This window comes from Corapipo altera, unplaced genomic scaffold (genome assembly GCF_003945725.1).
Source record: "Corapipo altera isolate COAL_440 unplaced genomic scaffold, ASM394572v1 0, whole genome shotgun sequence".
Taxonomy (NCBI): domain Eukaryota; kingdom Metazoa; phylum Chordata; class Aves; order Passeriformes; family Pipridae; genus Corapipo; species Corapipo altera.
The window spans coordinates 3,189,168-3,212,333 of record NW_020884872.1 but is presented as its reverse complement, the minus strand read 5'-3'; the positions used below and the strand labels follow the sequence as shown (position 1 = coordinate 3,212,333).

At 41.5% G+C, this 23,166-nt stretch overlaps 1 protein-coding gene across 2 annotated transcripts in view; it reads left to right on the top strand.

Annotated features, from left to right (window-relative positions):
- DSCAM (DS cell adhesion molecule) overlaps positions 1–23,166 on the top strand; it is a 440,015-nt gene that overhangs the window by 348,230 nt on the left and 68,619 nt on the right. For both annotated transcript variants that reach the window (XM_027635014.1, XM_027635020.1), the window contains exons 16-20: positions 395–465; positions 6,536–6,776; positions 8,427–8,573; positions 10,213–10,368; positions 18,936–19,069. In XM_027635014.1, the coding sequence (XP_027490815.1) occupies positions 395–465; positions 6,536–6,776; positions 8,427–8,573; positions 10,213–10,368; positions 18,936–19,069 (749 nt within the window). The remainder of the gene's footprint in view (positions 1–394; positions 466–6,535; positions 6,777–8,426; positions 8,574–10,212; positions 10,369–18,935; positions 19,070–23,166) is intronic.

The following is a 23,166-nucleotide window of genomic DNA, read 5'->3' as shown; positions in this document are numbered from 1 at the left end:
TTAGGAGCTCCTGCCTCACCTGCTTTACATGGGTTCTGCTGCTTTTTTATCACCCACAGGGTTCTGACTGCTGAAAATGATGTCTTGACTATTTACAGTGCAGAAACAGCACTGTGAGAGTATCTCTAAAAAAGAAAAGCCACTATTATTCACTCTTATTTTATTTAGCAGCTTGCTGTGTTTCAGCATGTGTTGTATTTCCCTGTTGGCCAGGGTGACACCCGAATGTGGAAGATGCCAGGCCCTGCTTTTGTTGGATGAAGTTTCCATGTGACATTGGCTCAGTCCAAATCTCTGTGACACTGAGTGTTAAGATGGTGACATGACATGTGAAGTGTTGGATTCTGGGGGCTGCAGGGGCCAGTTTTGATGCATTTCTCTTCTGTCTTCCCAGCTCCTGATGGTCCCCCTCAGGATGTCCAACTGGAGCCTATATCATCACAAAGCATCCGAGTCACCTGGAAGGTAAATGCTCACACATCCAGGAATGTGGGATCTGACAGGATTTGGGTGCATTCAAAGAGGTCCCATCGAGGGGAGTATCATAACAACTGTGCCTCAGTTATTTTATTTGGGAGAGTCATTGCAGATGCCTTTGCCAACAAAAGCAGCGTGGGCTGATCGAGGGAGGGGATTCTGCCCCTCTGCCCCCTCAGGTGAGACCCCCCTGCAGAGCTGCTCCAGCCCTGGGGAACAGCACAGCAAGGACATGGAGCTGCTGGAGAGTATCCAGAGCAGGCACCAAGAGGATCCCAGGGCTGGAGCAGCTCTGCTGGGAGGAAAGGCTGGGAGAGCTGGGATTGTTCAGCCTAGGGAAGAGAAGGCTCTGGGGTGACCTGATTGTGGCCTTCCAGGACCTGAAGGAGCTGACAGAAAAGATGGACAGAGACTATTTGCAAGGGCCTGGAGTGACAGCACAAGGGGGAATGTTTTTAAACTGATAAGAGAGTAGGTTTAGATTGGATATTAGGAAAGAAATTCTTCCCTGTGAGGGTGATAAGGCCCTGGCACAGGTTGCCCAGAGAAATTGAGGCTGCCCCATCCCTGGAAGAGTCCAAGGCCAGGTTGGATGGGGCTTGGAGAAACCTGGGCTAGTGGAAGGTGTCCCTGCCCATGGCAGTGGGGTTGGAACTGGGTGTTCTTTAAGGTCCCTTCCAACCCAAACCCTTCTATGATTCTCTGATTGGCCATTGAGTTGTGCATCATACAAAGAGAGTTTTTAAGTTTTTTCTACCTCCAGAGCAGGAGCAGCAGCCACTTGACTGTACTGAAGACAAAAACATTTCCTACTTCTTGCTCATTTCAGAGATAAGGCCACATGCTTGGAATTTCACTGTGGTTTTGGGCAAAATTTCCCTGAACCATTGGAACCAACAGGACTTTTTTTCCCATTGCAGTGGACTTTGGGATAGATCCTTACTGCAGAGAGAGAACAGTGTAGCATCTCAGTATAGTCTGTGGGAATTAATGAACAAAAGAAAATTATTTAAAAAATGTCAGTGACAGGTATTATTAAAAAATCTGACATGTCATGTGACCCAGTTTTTCTAGACTTTTCCCAATGTTTTGACAATGGCAGAATATTTTAAATAGGTTGGTGTGATACCAGAGGTACTTGATATTTAAAACCATGTTTCAAATGGGTTTGGTGTAATACCAAAGGTACTTGGTTTCTAAAACCATGTTTTAAATGGGCTTGTGGTATATATACTGCTTATATATATCACTATGTATATATCTTACATATATACAGTGGATAGAATAAAGCTTTCTAATTACAGCAGTATAACTTCAATATAAATGACAGTTTCCAAATTGTATTGATAATCTCACATATTTGCAATTCTGGAATATATATTATTAAGTGCTGGAGTGGGATGGTGGCATGATAGTTATTAATTTCTACAGTGATGTTAATTACTCCAGAAAATGCAGATGATGTATCTTTTGTCCCATTACATGGACTATGCAGGAAGACAGAATAGTAGTAATGAGCTTCTTCTCTTTAACCATATAAATAACTGTGGGTGGCTGGTTATTTATTGTATAATATTGTCTATGTTGTAGTTTTAAGGGGTTTCTGAAAAGGCAGGAGCTCTTCTGCGCAGGTTACAAATGCAATGCTGATTCTTGGGGCTTGTCCCCATCTTAAATTTATGTGAGTGCTGCTTTCAAATCAAATGGTTTCCAAAACAGAAAGGTATGTGTTCAATAGTCACAGGCTTACCTGGTGCTTGAAGTGAGGTACAACAATGTACCTCCAAAAATCATACATCAAAAATCCAACACACAGTCAGTAGAGCAAAGGAAGTAGCTGTTGAAGCCAAGCAAGAGTGTACAGTGGTTCTCAGCAGCTGAAATAAATTCTTATTTTTTTTTAAATCACTTAAGAATTATGACTGATATCTGATCTAGCCAACTAAACCTCCAAGCTTCTATGCACGAACCAGTTTTTATGGATTTATGGGTAGGCACATTGAAAGGCTTGGCTTGCCTTTCATAAAGCTCATTTTGGGGGATATTTTGAAAAGCAGCAAGAGAAGACAGGCACCATCGGTTCACTGCTGGAGTTTATAGCTGTTATTTGTGATTCTGAAGGTTTGCCACTAAATTTTATAGATGCAGGTGTGAACAGGCAGCTACAGGACAAACCAAATTCCCACACCTACGTTTCAATAACACTGTCTAAAATATGGTTCAATTTGTACTTCCAGGACATTTCAAGTACAAGTTATTGTCCTGATCTCTAGTTATTGACTGATATTGATGCATATCAAATGAGCAGCTGGAGATGTACTCTCAAGATCATGTTTGGAATTTGATTTGTGTGTTCTTGCCCAGTAATGATCAGTATCTAATATAACAAGACAATCACAGAAATGAGCTGTGTATTGAATATATAATCCATTACCCTGGCAAGTCTCATGAGCTGAAGGGAGAGATGGATTTTCACAACTGGTGGAGCTACCTGTGACCTTGGAAATGCCTGCTTGTACCCCTGCAGCAAATATCCAGATCAGGAAAGGTGGGTCCATGCTCCCAGAACTGTGCACCACCACGTGAACCTGGTACCAGTGATGGTGCAGATGCTGGAGCTTGCTGTGGATTGTGCTACTCCTGTGAACCTCCAAGATATTATTCCTGTAGACCCAGCATCTGTTAAATCTGTTAAATCTCTTGATTTATTGACCAGCAGTATCTGACATGTTCAAGCAGCACCAGAGCCACTGCAGCAGTGTCCTTCATCCCAGGGCTGGGAATGTGCTCCTGGCTCTAGGCTGAGGCACCCTGTGGCCCCATGAGGTGCTGTGTTTTCCAAGCAGTAGAAAATCTGGGGATTTGCCTGTTAAAGGCTGGGGACAGCCCTTGCTTTACCTGCTCAGCTGATGGTTGCCAAGGTTCTCCAGGGTTTGGACATGGTTGAAATTGTTTTCTTGACCTCAAAGCTCCTTTGCAGCCAAAGGTGAGGTCACAGAGTTAGAGCTTGTGTAGTCCTGCCTTTACTAGAAGAGTGATTTCCTGAATGACAATTTGTAAGCTGGCTAAAAAGGGCCTTCAATTAAGAAGTCCCAAACCAGGAGTGAGCCATTTACTTCCCCAATATATTGCAGTTTTCTTCTGGCCAGAGCAGCTTTAGTCCATTATTCAAAAAACTACTTTAAGATAGTCCCACAGACATAATGTAGTTGGGTCCCATGGTGAATCCTAACTTTTGGGTAGGTCCCTATGGTGCTGTGCAGAGGGCACTCATTGCACTGTGCAGTACAATGTAATTCAGAATAAAGAAATACCCCATGAGATCAACACTATATTTATAGAATTAACCAGGTTGGAAAAGATCTCTGAGACCATCAAGTCCTGAAGGTAAAACAGGAAGAAAACCCCTCAGTGATAACCTGGTCATTTTTATTTTGGAGGCACGTGGAGTTTTAGCCATGAAAACCTAAAATGACATTATACAAAAGGGCTTGTGGTGAGAACCAAGGTTGTATTTAAAGCTGGCAAACCTTGTTGAAATCCAGTGTCAATAACAGCAAAAATAACACATTGATTATCTTTCATCTTGTGTTAAATTCCATTTCTGCAGCTTGCTTCAGTTGTAAATCTTCATTTAAAGTGCCTCCACTTTTAGAAAATCCTGGTTAAGCAAAGTTGTTTAGGCCTGTGATCTATTTAATCCCATTTCTGTGTGTCCACATAGGATATTGGGTTTCAGACTGAGTTTTTGAATCATACTCAGCACTTTTCAGTAGTTTAAAATGTTGCAGAGATGATGTAAATTAAACAGGAATTCTCATTTAACATGAAAATAATAATTAATTTTTCTTGTAGTAGTTTACATTAGGTAAATAAACCCATTAAATTTAGGCATGGGAAATATTCCTTCTCTTCTTAATGAATATACACACACACACACACACATACAAATATAAAATGTTATTCTTTAGAGAAGTCATTGATACCTTGTTTTATAAATAGTGGATTTTGTGAGGTAAGCAATAAGGCCATGGAAAGACACTTACTTTTTCATAGTGTTCTATGACTGTTGACAAGGTTAGCAATATTTTTCCTCAAGGACAAAAATGGACAAACATTGCTTCACTCAGTTTTCTACCAAAAATGTGTCTATGCCCAAGAAAGCATATTTATCAAATGTAAGTTATGTGTGCAAAAAGTCAACTCCAAATGAAGCATTCAGATCATATTAACAAGGAACATTTACATTTTTGTGAATCAGAACATTTTAATGCTTTGGTCTGAAGTGACTTGGAGTTTGTTTTATATCACATAATGTTTCAAAGTGAAAAAAAAAAGCGATGCTATTATTTTATTTAAAGAAAAAAAAATCCCTTGACCTAAAACAGTTATAAAGATGCTCCTGAAAAATACAGAGTTTGCCATTTTGTTCCAATTCAAAATGAGAAAGTATAATTGCAGAATTCCCAGTGAAGAGGCTACTCTGGTTTTAGTCCTGCTCTGAGAACGTTTCAGTGCATAGCAAATGTATGATTTTTATCATTATGTGGTGATGTGTTTTAGGCACACTGGTTTTGATTTCAGTTTGCAAAAGTACGTTTGTGGCAACAACTTTTGTTCAGAAGCCACCCCGTGGTAACTCGTGGGAATGTTCCAGTTGCAGCCTTTAGACTTTGGCTCTTGAGGTGTGGAACTCTGGTGGTGTTTGAGACAAGAAATCTCGGCGTAGACTGTTGGGGATTTGTGAGGTTTATACACTGAATAACCTGAAAAAATTCACCCAGTATGGCATGGTGGTCCAGGCTTGTAACAGGGCTGGGATAGGACCTTCTTCTCAGGAAATCATCACCACGACTCTTGAGGATGGTAGGTTTTGGCAAATTGCGATGGACTCCAACACTGATGGAGAGAAGTGGTGTCCTGGAATGATCAAACTGGTGCCTCCACACTGACAAACATTTAGCAAAGAGACCTGAAAGTCATTGACTGAAGGCACAGTCCCTGGAATAATACTTGATGGAGTTGTGTGCTTTTTCCCCATGGATTATAAACTGTGCCTTAAAATCTTATACTAATTATACCCTGTACATGTATAAAATCAGACAGGAACATTAACACATACTGAAATTAGTCCAATAGTATTTAAATGGAATTTTAATAGGTACTGCTGTCAATAACTGGCTTTTCCCCTGAGCTGGCAATCCCTGTTTTGCTCTAGATTCTGTTTTATATTGCAGAGTACACAAATGATTTCCAGGTACAGGGAATCTTGCACTTGGAGAAATGCTGCCTGTAATTATGACCAACCACTTTGTACTGTCCATATTCCCAAATGCCAGATATTGCAGCTACTCAGGATGCAAATCCCTGCTTTCCAAATCATTATTGCCTTCAGCACTCATCATCTGATCATCTTTCTACACTGAATGAACAGCAGCACATTTCAAAGCACGGTGTAAAAGTTTCCCGGTGCATCTTGCTGAATAAACTCTGACTGCCTTCCACAGACCAAAAAATGCCTTACTAAAGATTTAGTGGATGGTGGGGGCTTCTGGCAAAAGCACAATTAGTAGTAAATGGTAGGCCTGTAATGCAAATATACCCTTATCAGCTCAACTTTGAATGATTCACCGATAAGAGAACAAAACATCCCAAATTCACACTCATCTCCTTATCAGATTTTTCTGTGCACGAACCATTTAAAGGTCTTTCTTTCAGCAGCACAGGAATGCACAGATTCGAACAAACCACACCTGAAATTTATGTGTCAATGTAAAAAGTCGCTACTTTGTGCGCAGGGAGTATTTTTGAATTGTTGCCTAGAAATAGACTTGCATTCAGTAGGAAAAAAACCGCTAAATTTGGCTATTTTTCAAAAATTTTAGGGGGAAAAACTTGACTTTGAATGCGTGTACTGAATGTGTAACCTTTTGTTTTTCTGTTTAGGCTCCAAAGAAACACTTGCAAAATGGAATTTGGGTGTTTTTCAGAAATTTTAAGGGAACAACTTGGCTTTGGGTGCATGTACTGTGTGTGTAACCTTTTATTTTCCGTTTAGGCTCCAAAGAAACACTTGCAAAATGGAATTATCCGTGGATACCAGATCGGTTACCGGGAGTACAGTGCAGGGGGAAACTTCCAGTTCAACATCATCAGCATTGACACCACGGGGGACAGCGAGGTTTATACACTGAATAACCTGAAAAAATTCACCCAGTATGGCATGGTGGTCCAGGCTTGTAACAGGGCTGGGATAGGACCTTCTTCTCAGGAAATCATCACCACGACTCTTGAGGATGGTAGGTTTCGGCAAACAGCTGCCCTGGGGCATATTATTTTTATTTTATATGCTTTTACCTTGTTACATTAGTTGTTTGGTTATTGATTATTATTATTATGTATTAGTGATTATTATAATATATAATGGAGATAACAGAAGACCAGATTTTAGAGGTGTTAGATACAGTAAACAGCTGGATTGGAAAAGACCAGCCAAAGAACTTGTATGATTTTCATTGAAAGAGATGCAGAATCATCAAGATAAACAAAAATAACTGTACTGATGCAATATATCCTGCTGTGAATTATAGTGACTAAGAGCACAGCTCTCATTTTGAAGCCTATTGCTCTGATGTTTACATATTTGCAAATTTTGTGGTCTTCATGTTGATCTTATCATAGTTTTGAGATGCTAAGTAGTGAAATTCTGAAAGGTGAAGCAATACTGTTAATTTTGTTGGTTTTCTTTTGTTCTCAAATGAACCTGCTGTGTAACTAAAGCTCTTGTACTACACAGTCCCTTTTCTTGTCAGTCTAAAGAGAGCTGAGTGGGTTTTTTTTCAAGGATATCCAAACCAATGAGAGAAAAATCATCACTATTTCAGACAAAATGTCTAATCCGAGGAACAATTCAGATGTTTTTTCCCAACTACATAAAAAGTACTTCTCAAACAATGAGAGGGAGTCCTCTAGTGGAAAAAGAGAATGATCCCATATCCAGAAAATAAAGGGTTCAATATTTCAGAGGAATATAACTGCAAATAATAATTCTAAAGGATAATATAGGTCAGATTTTCAGCTCCTGTGAGTTGGCTGAAGTCAGTGCCAGCTTGGAATTTGACTTTTTATGTGGAAAAATGGAGTAGCCCGCACCTAAAATCCTGAAGACCTACAGATTTTGACACATAAGCTTTGTGGAAGGCTGGTGGGTTTTACTCTAAATGCTTCTAGGCCTAGACAGATCACTGCAAGACCTCAAAAAGCAGTATGCTCACACAAGCCTATATTTAATATTATAATAAATACGATATTTTTCCTTCAGAATCCAGCATGCTTATTTTTCCAAACAATTTTTTTGTTGTTGTTGTTTTCACTCAGTTTTAGATCCCTCTTAGAATTAAAGATGCCATGATCTTTAAAAGCAATGCCAAATGTTAATACTGCTGTGTTGCTTTGACACAAAATGGCCAACAGAAAATACCCTAAATTTGGTTGACTGTTTCCAATCATCCTAAATGTCAGTGAAAACATTTTATGAACTTTTTTCCATTTTATTTTTTTTTTTAAGGAAGTGCCTGCTTTCTCCCTCCACCAAATTTCAATGGGCATTAGAAATTTGTCCCGAAAGATGCAAACTTGGCTGCAAACTTTAAAAAAGTACATTTAAACTGCTTATGGAATATTTCAGCACTGGGACATATCTTTCAAAAGGAGAGGCAGAAAGCCTGCTAAAAGACTAGTCAGCAAATGGGGAAAAAGTACATCAAAAGTTATTCCAGAGAAAACAGCTACACTTGCAGGAACATGTGGGTTGCAGCAAAAATAGAGGTTTTGCATTGTTAACAGAGTATAACTGATGATTAAACAGTGTGTGGTGGGATAGCAGTGAAAATAAAGGGTAAACATGGACTTGTATTCCTTGTGTTAAAGTGGGGAATCTCTTATTCCAGTGCCCAGTTGCCCTCCAGGGAACGTGCAAGCTACTGCCACATCACCAGAAACCATCTCTATTTCTTGGTCAACGCTGGCGAAGGAAACCCTGAATGGGATCCTGCAGGGATTCAGGGTCATCTACTGGGCCAATCTCTTGGATGGAGGTGAGAGAAATCAACCTGTTATCAAGTAACAACCTGGATGTGCCTTTTGTATCTTCTGCTCTCTGGTGTGAAGTCATTGTACTTCCTTTTCTCTTTGATTTAGAGAAAACTTTGTCTGCCTGTGAGGCAGCTGGTTTTTGTAGAGCTTTAAGAGAGGGTCAGGTTTTGCAAACCTGCCTGGAGGAAGAAGCTTTTCCTCAGAGAAAGCTTCCATTGAGGGTTTGCAACACTCCATAGGCCCACCTTGGTACCCTACATGACCTGAGCAAATTTTGCCTCATTTATAGAGCTCAGCATGGATTTTTTTCCATAAAGAATGATGATCTGAACCTGGAACATATTAACCCAAACCTGTATTTCACTTTAATATGGTTGGTTATTTGTCACTCCAGCCTCTTCTGTTGTGCTCATGTTTTGTATTCTGAGCATAATTTCTGGGGAAACAGGCCCCAGAGCAGAGAAGCAGTGAGATGATCAAAGGAGAAATGAGATGCCTCACTAATCTGCAATTTATCGCATGATGATAATTCTGTGTATGGTCCTCTCTTGTAAATCAAATGTTAGTAAGTTTGGAAGCACATACCTTTATTCCTATTTGCCCTGTGGATTTTTCCTCCCTTCTACCTCCCCTCTTTTGCTTTCATCCACCAGAACCATAGTTCACTCCAATATGCAAATCCTGGCCTCTGTCAGTGTGGCAAAGGGAACTCGGAGTGGGAATGTAACCCAGAGGCCCTGCTGGTAATAATGGTAGACTCAAAAAATATTTGGGAATAAACCACCAATTCTTTTAAAATTAAAGATTTCAAATGTATGAGAAGCATACATAAGAATGTAGACATGTGGGGCATAAAATTCAATGTTTTCAGTGATGCCTGGAGCCTTTGGATCAGATCCTATGTGGATGTTATCAGTGAACCCCTAAGCTCCTGTGTGATGTCCTACAACATAATGAAAAAAGATGATGTTCATGCAATGCTTAAAAATGGATTTTCTTCATTTGTTCAGCTTTATTTTCTGCCCCAAATATGTTTAAAGCTTTTTTGCCATATGGGTTATACTTCTTAGCTTGTCCCCCCCCCAAAAAAAAAAGATTCATATGAAGAGCATCATCTTTCTGCAAGTAAATCTGATTTTTCTGTGTTTAAATCTCTTGTTAGCCTGTATTACTGCCATCAAGTGCTTTGCAGCAGCACTTCCTACGTATTTTAAAATAAAGGGAACTTTCTCTTCATTTTCCTTATGAAAAATGGTCTTTCTCAAAACAAGAGAACCTTTATAAAGATAACTGACTTTCTCATTTTTTCTTTAGGGAACGTTTTGCAATAATCTCTTCCTTGTTGTCTGTTCTTTATGAAAAATCTTATTACTCGGAGAAATTTTTCAATTCTCCGCACTGTATTTTTTTAGAAAAAAATTGCAAAAATAAAGTTTGAAAATGAAAACTGGGTCTGTTTGGAAGACAAGAAGTCAGCACGCAAAGGAATTTATGTTAATTCATTATAATGCAGTGCTGTCTTATAATAATGAAGCGTTACTTGTCTGGGACACACTTTAATCCCCAAGATTTCCACAGCGTCGATAGCTGGGAGAAAAACTGAGCTTGGCAATAACACAATTCCCTTTTTTTATTTTGTAGAGCTGGGAGAGATAAAGAATGTCACCACCACACAGCCATCACTGGAGCTGGATGGCCTGGAAAAATACACCAACTACAGCATCCAGGTGTTGGCTTTTACACGAGCTGGGGATGGAGTGAGGAGCGAACAGATTTTCACCCGCACTAAGGAAGATGGTAAGGAGGAAAGCCCTTTCCATGCCCCACTTCCAGGAAACGTTGGTGTGTCTGGGGCAAACATTGGACACAAACATGCAGAGTGAGATTTCTGTCTGGAGGTCTGGGGTTAGGAGCACATGGTGAGGTGTTTTTGCCCGTGGCTTTGGAAAAAACCTGAGTGTTTCCAGGACTCCAGTTCCGGTGAGACAGAATTTGGTGGTTAGCATTGATTATCTGGGGAAGTTTGTGTTTCATTTTAATTTTTTTTTTTTTTTTTCAAATACTTCAGGGCCTTATTTGACAATTTTGAGAGTTTGAGTTAATTCTTTCAAAGTGACTGAAAATCCAGCTCTGGGGTCCTGAGCAAAAGAACATCAACCTGTTGGATGAGTCCAGAGAGATGGAGGAGCTCTGCTGGGAGGAAAGGCTGGGAGAGCTGGGATTGTTCAGCCTGGAGAAGAGAATCTTTGGGGTGACCTGATTGTGGCCTTCTGGTGCCTAAAGGGAGCTACAAGAAAGATGGAGGGAGACTATTTCCAAGGACCTGGAGTGACAGGACAAGGGGGAATGGCTTCACACTGACAGAGAGCAGGGTTAGATGGGATATTAGGAAGAATTTCTTTCCTGTGAGGCTGGTGAGGCCCTGGCCCAGGTTGCTCTGAGAAGCTGTGGCTGCCTCATTCCTGGAAGTGTCCAAGGCCAGGCTGGATGAAATTTTGAGCCACCTGGGCTAGTGGAAGGTGTCCCTGTCCACGGCAGGGAATGGAACTGAATGATCTTTAAGGTCCCTTCCAACCCAAATGATTCTGTGATTCTATGAAAATGGGCAAAGGAGGAGAGACTATTCTGAGACTGTCTTATATAATTTACATCCTTCTAAGAGTATTATTTTCAGTACATATATATGTATAAAATCCTCCAAATACCTCTTCCCTCAAAAGCAAAATGAAGAACAAAAATGTCTTACCTTTTTTCATAGACCAAAGCATGGAAAATTTAAGTCCTAATGCTGAAAGTTTATGAAACTTATAATCACACATAGACACATACACAGGAGATTTCATAGTCACTTTCTTGTAACTTTAATTATAAAAAAATCACTTCAGGTCCCCTTGGTAGGATACACATTGTTCTATTTCTGAATGACTGGAATTCCAAATTCAGTTGGAGTTTTGTCCCTAACCTGTTTAGTGCCTTGAAAGCCCTCTGAGATGTCCAAATATCTCTTTAGATCCCTAAAAACTTTTGAAAATCTGGATGAATGATTTTTTGGCAGAAATGAAAATGCACACAACCCCAGCAATGAAGTTACATGGATAAGGTTTCGTTGGTAAATTCTCCCATGAGTTATGCAATATGATTTCAAGGAAATTAGTTAATGGATTTTTGTTTCTTGCTTTTCCAGCTTACTGGTCACTCGTGAATATATAAATATATTCATCAACTTTTTTTTAGTTGTAATGAGATTTACAAAAGTGCCAAGAGATTCAGTGGATTAACTCACTTGAAAGTTTGGTGGGGTTTTTTCCAATAAAAAAAAAAAATTACTTGATGAATGCTATTAATGTTTTTCAATAAAATATTAAGGGGCTCATTCTAAAATTTACATATGTTGTAAGGTCACCTGGCCCCAATTTAGTTGTATCCAGGGGATGCAATAAATAAAAATTGCTCAGCTTTAGACTTGTATGTCTTAAACACTGGGTGTCAGGTTGTTCTGATCCCAATATAAAGTCCTTTAAGAACTACTTTGGAGCACCTGAGTCCTGAGTCAGACGCCCTTGGGACACCCACTGCTTGGAAGGAGATGGTTTTATTTCAAAGAATAAATCTCAGAAGTCAGGCAACTGTAAGATCACCTGCTGCACTTTCAAATTATTTTTTGCCAAGTAGATCCCAACGTAGTGAATTTTCCCTGGATTTTCTCTGAACACAAAGGCCGTCACCTCAGTGCTTTGGGGACATGGTTTAGGGGTGATTATGGTGGTGCTGGGCTGATGATGGGACTGGAGGATCTTGAAGGTCTCTTCCAGCCTTGATGATTCTGTGACTCTGTGGTACCGACCAGCCAGTCCAACGTCGGGGGACAAAAGGAAGCATTCTTCCAGAAATCCCTGAAAAGCCAGTTCCTGGCTCCTGGATCAGCATTTCATGGCACACATGCTGGAGAATTCACAGCAACTTGTTGGGAATGCCAGGCATTGTTTTCTGTTGGGTTAAAAGCTTGGTGAGAGCTGCAAGCCACCAAAATATGCCTTGGAGCAGAGACCATCTTGTCTCTGTGTGAGGTTCCTTCAGCTTTTGGAACTGAGCTGAAGGCAGAAATGGTGCCAGCAGTGTGTTCACCTCTCACTGGGGACAACAAAAACATGGGGTACTGACCCTGAGAGGCTGCTGCCACCTCTCCCCTGCCATAAAGAGAGTCAGATACATCTCATCCATCACTGATACTTTTGATTTCCTCCAAAATCTGCAGCGATGAGGACTCCACGACCTCCCTAAGTGCCCTGTATCAGTTAGGGAGCCACCATGATGTAATTTCTTCTGCTGAAAAGTGGGTTGAGTACTCCCCTCTGCCCTGGGAAAGTGATGGATCACTTGCTGCTTTCTAAAAGTATTTCCTATCTGAAGGGTTGCTGTGCCCATTGCTCTCTCTCCTGACACACACGTCCATCTCCTGTGACCTGTCTACACTTTGCAACAGTTCTCAAACATCAGAAGTCTCAAGTACTCCTTTTCTTTTTTTTCCCTTTTTTTTCCCCCTAAACCTACCTTTTCCTAGTTTGCTTCTCCCTAATTCTTTGTGGTCCTTTTTCTCCCTCCCTTTCTGGGCTCAGATGAGGGAAGCACATCTCCTCAGCCCATGTTTGGCAGCTGTGCAAGGGCTCATCTCTCGTCTTTAATCCCCCTGGCAGCTCAGCAATAATTCACCCTGAGGCAGAATGACTAACATTTTCAGATATTTTCTGATGCCTCACAGTGGTTCGATTCATTAAATCTTTTGTCCAGAAAACTAAATGGAAAGGTGCTCCAGAAAATACAATGACTTCATGTTCTGCTTCAGCTTCACAAGGAAAGTTTAGGGGTGAAATATATAAAGGCCTGGAATTAAGCATAAGCCAACCCCAGAGTCCTGAGTCTAAACATACTTAAGGCTATGTTAGAGAAGAAAATTAAAGAAGTTAAAGAGGAAAAAAGAGAATTCACATTGCCAAGCTATATGCATGAAACAGGTACTTTATTAATCAAAAGAATGGACATTTCTTCTGTAAATTTCTAAGGAAAAGTCTCCTGTAGAGGGTTATTCAGCAGGACAAATTTCAGTGCACCTAAAAGATCCTGCCCTGAAGTGAATTTAAACACTCTCTTGGCACGTGAAATAAATGAATTGGAATAGAGCTTAGAACTGGAAACCTGAAATGTCTGCTCCCAGACCTTCTCTGGCTAAAATTATGACGCAAGATATTCCACCCTCCTCTAACAAAATCTGTAAATTTGAGATATTTTCAAGTGACTGCCAAGCCCTCCACATCATTATTACTATGGGGCCATATCACATTGTTAATTCTTTGCACTTATTTAATTTCTTTTACACGAGGGGAAACTTTTCTTTGTAACATCATTGTTCCACTGTTGCTGTGGAAAGGCAGATCGTGGCCTCCTGTGACTTCTCCATTGGTCTTCAGCTAAAGGCATCAGCCCAAAAATTTCTTTAGCAGGCTTGAAATCTCCAGTGGGGCAAAATAAAGGTAACCCAGGGAGTGAGGCAGTCAGCCTGGATGAAATTCGATTTCTTGTAATGTTTGATACTGATTTTAGACACCAGAGGTCAGACACTGCTGCTGAACAGCTTAGGAAATGGGAACAGCTCGAGCAAATAATAGGAAATGAGCTTTCAAAAAATCAGCTTTCCTTTCAATGTGATCATCTTTCTGGGTTTTGTCTAGCTTTCCTTCTCCCCCTTAGCCTTCAGAAAAAGAAACTGCTCCTTTTGTAATTCCTCCTGTAGAAAAATAAACCAAGCAGAAACGTCCAATTTTTAAGATTTAATGGTGGGTTTGCCCCTTAACCCTTTCCACTTTACAGCTTCTAATAAGCTGCTCATCCCCTTCACCTGAAGAATAGATTTACTGAGTCATTAAGAATTGAAGTAGTTCTTCAAATTCTTTTCCTCGCTGCGTTCAAAATGCGGTTTCAGAAGCTGCTCCATTTTTAGCGAGAGGGAGTGTGTGTGACAAATTCCCTCTCTGTTCCTGTGCTGCAGATGCAATATGAGCAAAATATAGTCGAAACAATGAATTTGCTCCCCAAACAAGCCCAAAATATGACCTTGGCTGGCAGCATCACCCCTGACCTTGAGCAGAACTGGCTGGGGAAGGACACAGCCCCCAGAGCCTGTCCAGGGAAAGCTGCCTGCAGTTGGGAATTTTCTCTTGAGAAGATGCATTCCTATGCACAGAAAGCTGTTTACATTCACAGAAGATTCTGCTGGGTACAGCAGTGCTGCTCTTCCAGCTCCCTGGAATTCAGAGCAAGGAGAAAGCTGCAGGAAGGGAGCAGCAGGGACCAGCTGCAGGGAGGAAGGAGGAATATCATTAAACCCCTCTGTCAGCCTCACTGTGAGACTGCCTGAATCCAGAGAGATTTTCCTCCTCTCCTTTCTCTCTCTGGACACCTGGTGATTGGCACGAGGGAAATGGATGGACAGATACCATCTAAAAAAGCTTTATGTTTATTTTAAAGTGAATAAACATAAATCCAATGAACTGCATGTTCAGTACTCTTTGGAGCAGAGCTCTGCTTGGGCTCATGAGGATGACTGGGCTCTATGATGGAAAATTGCCCTTAATGACCCCTTAATGCATTTTTTTCCTAGTGTGAAAGATCTCCAATTTAATCTTTTTGACTAGGAGAAAAAAAAAAGGTGTAGAATAAGAAATGTTCCCCTTGTGAAACTGGCAGGATTTGCTAGAAGTGGTGTGCTAAATATGAGGCCACTTCAGCCTGAATGAGGGGTGGGCAGAACATGTGACTGTATTTAGGCTGGCTTAGGTCTGCACTGTGGGTGTGATATGTATTTAAACAAAGAGGCAGCAGTCAGGAGCTTATTTTATTTTGATTTTTCCTAAGTGCAACTGGCAGTAGGACAGTTCTGTGTTGTGCAGAATTAAAAAGCTGTTAGAGAGCAGGGTTGAGTCTTCTGATATATGGGTGATATCACTGTTTAAATGCACCACGCTCTTGTGCATTTGCCTCCCTGCTGCTCGGTACTGTGAAGAAAAATGGTGTTAATCTCTCTGCTTAGGGAAAGGGGAATGAGAAAGTTCCTGGAGCTCCTCCCCATTATCTGGCACATCTAAATTCTGTTTCCCAGACTCTCTGTATCAGTATAATTGCCTTCTCTGCGTTAGCATTTCACTTGCACCGTCAGGAATACAAAGTGTTCTCCTCCACATGAAAGCAGCACGCTATTTCCGGGGCTTTCAAAGGCTTACTAGCTGGAGAATGAGGCCATCTTTGATCTTAAATTTGCCAAATCTGCTCCCTGGAAGGCTGAAAAGTTGTCTAGAAGCCGTGCTCTGCTTCTCTGTGCTCAGCCCGGGTTGTCCTCTGGCTTCTTAGCGCTATTTTACCCCCAGTGACCACGGATAAAAAAGAAACTGTGGCACTGTGCACACTTAGCTGGGATCTGTGGGGATGAGTGTGCTAAAAAAAGGTCTATGGAGAATTCAATCTCCTGATACTGCTGCCTCATAATGACTAAAGCCAGTTAGGCTGCAGGATGCAGTGGCAATGAGGGAAAATACCTCAAGTTAATCGAGCAAGACTCAGGTCTTTTTCCTCTCTGAGATGAGGCAGGCACAGCATTCCCTGACCAGAACTTCCTCAGATACTCGAGGAGCCCAGTTTTAGTAAGAAATATTCAGTTAATGTTGAGCTATCTCATAATAGTCTTGTTTAGGCTCAGGGGATGAGTTTGACCAGTGACTTAACCCTCTGGACAGAGGACAGGGGTGGTCTGGAGGGCACCAGAAATCTCAGGAAACCTGAACACTTCCACACACACAGTGAATGACACACGGTGGTTTTCATGTGCACAAGCCAGCAAACAAAGACAGTTTATCAGAAAGAGGACTAATAAATGAACATTCACAATAATTTTGGCACCTCTGCAAAAACTGTTGCCTGATTCCAACCCCTGCACACTGAGGAGGGGTCCTTGGGTCAGAAATTTGAGTTTCCTGAGTTTCTTTCTAGCCCCTCTTTCTGCTGGTCTCCTACCAGACAGAAACACAGCAATGACAAGTAATGTTTTCCACGTGTGTCCATTGACTGGGAAATGCTTGATGAATTCTGAGTTAATCCCTCAACACTTGACAGCCATGACCAATTACCGTCAGAACCTGTCCCTATAGATCACACCCTAATTTAACAATAAATTACCTTAACCTCATACATCTATTTGCAGTGATTTCCACAAAACATTGCTAACCATAAAGGAATCCTCCTGTGGTTTAGGTAATTACCCTGGAGAGCCAGCTTTCACTCCTCAGCAGCGGGAGCAAATAGCATTTCTGATGAGCTGGGTATAAATAACAAGTTGAATGCTGTCAAGCATCAATATTTACCCTGCAATGGATAGAACTGCTAACTGAATTAGCCCCTTTGCAGCAAGGGGCTGGGTTTGCATGCAATTATCATCATGACGTTCTCACTTGATGCCTAATTAGCTTTCTCAGCACACTATAAATAGAAAATACATATTCAGAGACGTTGCATTGAGTGGAGCCTGTCAGGTTTTTTTTTCATCTTCCAGTAGCACCTGTGTAGATATAAAACTGAAGTCCTCCTTATATTATTTTTACAACTTGCCACAAAGCTGGGAAAATTTAGACCCAAATCTGTCTGGCTTCTCTCTGTAGGCAAAGTTTTGTAGCACCATAATATCTACACACTTAAATGAGGTAATACAAAGAATTAGAATTCACCTACAAAGATTGATTGGCTTTATTGACAAGAGGTTTTGCATCTGTGCTGCACAGTAACTGTTAAACTAGAGAAAGCTGATCAAGCCATGCAATTTTAATTTAATGGAAATTTTAACATTTTGGTTGTTTTGCTTGAAATTAGACATAAATATTAGATTCCTCATGAAACCAAAGTTCTGTATAGAACAGAATCCATCAAAAAGTTTCATTTGGTCCATAATACCATATGTAGTAATTTCTAACACAAAATACCTATTTTAATCGTTTGACGTGAGTGTTGACCACATGCAGTGTTAAAATATATTTTAAATCGTTTATTTATTAGTTTTTTAAATGTTTTCAAATATTTTGATGAAAGGTTTGCCTTTCAGGAAACTTCAAAACCATTTATTCTGATGTTAAATGTAGCCCTTGTTATTTTGTTTAAGTACAAGGTTGTGCATAAAGTGATATTCTAGCACACAGGAAAAATTCTAGGATTTTTGCAAATTAGTATAACAGTGTTTCCAAAGTTGGAGAACATTATACACTGTAATGTGTGTTTGAAAAACAACATATGCTCATGAAATTAAAGCCTTTCTCAAAATGAGAGCGTGCAAAGGGATAAAGCTGAGATTATGTAGCAAGATTTTAGCATTTCCTAGCTGAAGCTTTTTCCACATGATTTTAGACAGGATGTTTTTTTCCCTCTCTCTTTCTCTGTGACAGTTTTTGGTGGCTTATATAGATAGCTGCTGTAATTAGGGAAATGGATATGTGTTCACAGATTGAAGTGTCAGGTAGAGATCTGAGCTGTTGAGGGCAGGACAAGGGACAAGGACACTGTGTGGCCTGATGTCTCCTCACACATCACAGCACTTGCTAGACCTGGGTCATGTCAGGGAGTGCTAACTGCTCATTTACACTGCACTTCATTAAAGTCACAGCTCTACTGTGCATGGCCATTAAACTGGTCACATGTGTGTTATTTATACAGTGAATAACAATTTGGTGTGAGTTCCATGTTCAGAGTTGACAATTTGTGACAATATGTTGTTTGGCGATTTCATTGACCACGGTCGACACGCTTTTGGGTTCAAACTGAAAGGGGGGACATTGAGGTTAGATCTGCAGAAGAAATTCTTCCCTGTGAGGGTGGGAAGGCCCTGGCACAGATTTCCCAGGGAAGCTCTGCTTCATCCCTGGAAGTGTCCAAGGCCAGGTTGAATGGGGCTTGGAGCAACCTGGGCTAGTGGAAGGTGTCCCTGCCCATGGCAGACAGTGGAAATGGATGATCTTTAAGGTCCCTTCCAACCCAAACCCTTCTAGGGTTCATTCTATGATTCTATGCAGGCTGAGAGGGAAACTTCTCAAAAGTTTAACCTTCAGTGGCAGCTTCTTCTTTGAGGACTCTCTTCAGACTGGGAGCACAGCCCTCCAAACCTTCTCCCCTGACCGAGCAGGGTGGAGGCTGCTCCCTCACACAGAGCGTCCATCTCAGTCCGTGGGGGCTCAGTTACCAAAGCAGCACGTTCCCCTTTCCCTCTTTCCACCTCTGTCACCCTGGGATGACCAAATGCCTGCCTTGGGCCACTCTAACACACCTTGTTTCTCCAGTTCCAGGTCCTCCCGCTGGTGTTAAAGCAGCCGCGGCTTCGGCCTCCACCGTCTTCGTGTCCTGGCTCCCTCCCCTCAAGCTGAACGGCATCATTCGGAAATACACCGTGTTCTGCTCACACCCCTACCCCACAGTAAGTCCCACAGCACCAACTGGTGGCTCTGGAACGTGGTGTTTGAACATACTCAGCGCTCGATGTTCTCCCTGCCCCTTCATTCCCTGTCATTTGTTCACCCTAAGGGAGATCCTGGGGCTACGGAGGGGACTGAGAGTTGGGTTTGGTTTTTACCACCTGCCAAACTTTTGCACTGTTTAAAACCTCCTGCAGAGCACTGGCTTACAAATAATTTCAAAACTCACAATTGAAGTGGAACATCTTTTGAGGTTTGGTTTGTTCAGGGTATATATACCAAGTTGTGTTTCAGAGGACCAGCTGCACAAGCCCTGTTGCAGCTGGAGGCAAGTATTTATATACCCATCCTTGACGTGTTTTTATCTAAGTTCCTGCCTTTTTGGCTTGAGTATCCATGTGTGAAGGAACATAATGACTTATAAACAAACATATTTGCTTGTGAATAAGCTCATTTATGGCTGGAGGATTGGCCCACTCTAGCTCTACTTGCTGAAGAAGTGACAAGAGGAAATTTGAATTGAATATCAGGTTATCTTTCTCCTTCTCTGAGTAACAAAGAAATCCAATTATCTTTAAGCACAAGGGCCAGTTGCTCTTTGTAAATAGCCATGCATATTTATTTTCATGTACATTGAAAAAAGTACTTATTTTTTTTATATCTGAGGTTTGGACTTAGGTTTGCCAAGGTTTGGATACAGTTCTTAAGCAGGATATCCCATCAAAGGTATCACTGCAAGTTGCACAATGCAATCTTAGTTTAATAGAGAAGGAAAATATTGTTCCAGAGATTTCCAGAAGTGTCTCAGTCTTGTTTTCAGAGCTGGTTGAGATAGAGGAAGGCCTGAGGGTGTGTCTGAACAGGACCCTGTGGGCAGGCACAGCCTCACACAACCCACTCTTCCAGCAACTGAACTAACTCTGCAGGTACTCAGGGGAAGAGGGGCTAAAACAGACATGTCCATTGGTGGCTGTGCTTAAACTGATGAAGGATTTCTTATCCACATCCCAAGCTAAGGATTGGAGTCTTTGCTTCATTTGCCCAGAGAAGCTGCGGACTCCCCATCCCTGCAAGTGTTCAAGGCCAGGTTGGACGGGGCTCGGACCAACCTGTGGTTGCTCAGGTCTAGTGGAAGGTGTCCCTGCCCATGGCAGGGGGTGGAACTGGATGACAGTTATGGTCCCTTCCAATCCAAACCATCCTGTGGTTCCATGATTTGTGCCTTGCGACTACTGTCTCCTGACTCTGTTGCTTCCATGATTGCAGCCGTGCAACGCCAGCTACCTTTAGCATGCCTTTTGAATGTAAATTAGCTGGAGATTTTCCCAACACGGTTCCTACATTTCTGTGGTGCTCAGTGGGTTAAACAGGTCCGAGTTTAGAGGACTGGTATGAGTGGGGACCAAGCTCTTCTGTGGGGGGTTGGAGAGAACACCAGGTGGTGCTGCTGGCCCTCTCCAGTTACTTCTCATGCACAAAGCTGCAATGTTTCTTCCTGGGGCTTTGCTACCAACATTTTTTTCCTACGTTTACATCACCAGCAAAATAAACATCCTCAGCTAAAAATACTTGTCTCTGATACGCAGTTTCTCACATACAAAGCTGCTTATTGCATAGTTACCTTTGGGAGCACCTCAGTGATGGACAACAAGAGTAATTACTTTTTTTTTTTTTACTGGACTTGGCCTGTACTGAATTTTACTGCCATATTTTTGTGGTGTTCATTGTGGCATGATGCAGGGGTATCAATGTACAACTTATACCTTAGCCCAAGGCAAAGGCATTTGGAGGTGTGGCATGAACTGTGGCTTACAAAGAAGATCTTCTGTATCAGTCCTGTGTGGTGAGTGAGGCAGGGATCACACTGAGGGCTCAGTTTCCAGAAGCCACGTTGGGTATCTTTAAATAAATGCAAGACCTCAGGACATATTTAATATAGGACACACCCCCCCCCAGCTTTATTTTGAACAAAATGCTCTGTTATCTTTCATTCTTGAAAGGATTGGGAAATAAAGAGCTGTTTTATTCAGAGCTGCTCTGCAGTGAAACAAACCTGCTGCAGAGATGCTCAAATGGAAACACTGCTGTGCAGATACACTTTCTACATCCCAGGGAAGTTCCTGTTTGATTCATTGTTGGCAGACACACACAGTTGACAGAGGAAGAGGTCTTAAATTAGGGTGAGGAGGAGAATAAATAAAAGACCTCTGTCTTTAACATCTCTTCTGCCACCATAAGTAGCAGATGCTGTAGCTGCAGATATAGAGCCATAAAAACTTCATCAACAGACCTTTTCCATCAGTCACAGCCCTGGCTGCAAAATAACTTTGCTAAGAGTCTGCTATTTAAGTAGAAAGGCAAACTCAGTTTTCAAGCATCAGTGAGGAGAAAGGGGAAAGGGGAAGGCTGCATTCTTTGAAGATTGTATTTTGCAAGCAGTAGGTCTTTGCTGGGAACAAGTCAATGCAGTACATTTTAGACAGGTTAACAAGACAGTCCTTTACACAAGAACACTGTTTTTTTGGTGTTTAAGTCACCAACAGGAAAACTAATTAACTCTGTTGGTCATATTGTGCATATTTTTATTACAAGCACAACCCTGGCATGTTATAAAATGAAGACTTTCTGCCTCTTGCACTGTTCAGTTTGCTTTGCAAGGGCAGAAGCTGTTAAAACTTCTGCTGCCCCTGTGTAGAACACGGGCACTTCCTCTTTAAATATAATTTCCTCTTTAAATATTTTGAGTCAAAGGGACAGTATTTGTCTGGGATGTTTCAAACCACAAATATGATTAATGTGTGGAAAAAATAAGAGAGGTTCTCCACTGCAGTCTGTTCTTTAGCCAAGACAAAGGGCAAGCAAAAATCCAATGTCACACTGTTTAATTGTTAAACCTATAGTGCTCTATAGGTATAATTAGGCAAAACTTTCTCTCTTTTTTTTTTTTTTTTCTGAAAACGTAGGAAAAATGCAGAAATACTTTATGGGTCCTTCATTCTTCAAATATAAGAAAGAAACAAAAACCCAAACAAGCAAACAAACAAACACAGAATTTAAGTTAAAATAATTATCCTTTATGCTAACTCATAGCCCACACTCCTGCAGCTCTTCTCCCCACTTCCTCCCACATCCATGCCCACCTTCTTATAGCATCTGGCTTCTCAAGACCACCTGTTGGTCCCACATTGGCCAGATTCCATCTGGGTGTGCTCGTTCCCAGCAGGATGCTCATGGCACTCATTCTGCCCAGGCCTCAGGGAAGCACCAGGCTGTGCTGTTGGCTGCTCTTCCATCCTGACAGTGGGATTTTCCCTGTGGTGCCACAGACATGGAACACAGTTTGAATCCCAGCACAGAAGTCAGAGTTGTTCAATTCCTACCTGTTTGCGTGGGAAGCTGCTCCAGCACCTGCTGCCTTGGGTTGTAGATGTGTATTGGCAGGGCTCTTGAAAGAGCAGTAAAAAATGAGATTTAAGTGTTTTCTGGTAAAAAAACAATCACTGCCAAGCTCTGGTTGCATTCAGGTCAGTCCACTGATTAAGGACAAAGCAGTGGGATTAGACTAAATAAAATTTAGATGGCAGAAAGAGTCTGTAAAAAGTCACTGTGACACACAGTGTGCAATGGTTGGCCAGCCTGGGAAACTTTGATCTTGGAACAGGGAAAAAGCAACTCCTAGAGAAGCATGGAGTGTCCTGGAGGCAGGAGAATGAAGGTTAAGAAACAGGATTTCCTGGTGCAGGAAGGGTTGAGAAAGCGCTTATGTACAAGGACGGGCTGTCAACCCTAAGAAAAGAAGGCTCAGGAGAGACTTTATTGCCATCTACAACTTCTTCATCAGATAATACAGAGAAGATGGAACCAAGCTCTTCTTGAAGCTGCAGAGTGGGAAAAGTTTTGACATGGGAAACTCTGATCATCTGGGGAAAAATAAAAATCATGAGATCATGGTCAAATATTGGAACTGGAGCCCAGGGGAACTGTGGGATCTCCATGCATGGAATTCTTCAAGGCTTCACTAGATATGTCCCTGAGCAACTTGATGCAATTAAACTTGCTTTGAGAAGGAGTTTGGACTAGGTGACCTCCAGAGGAGCTT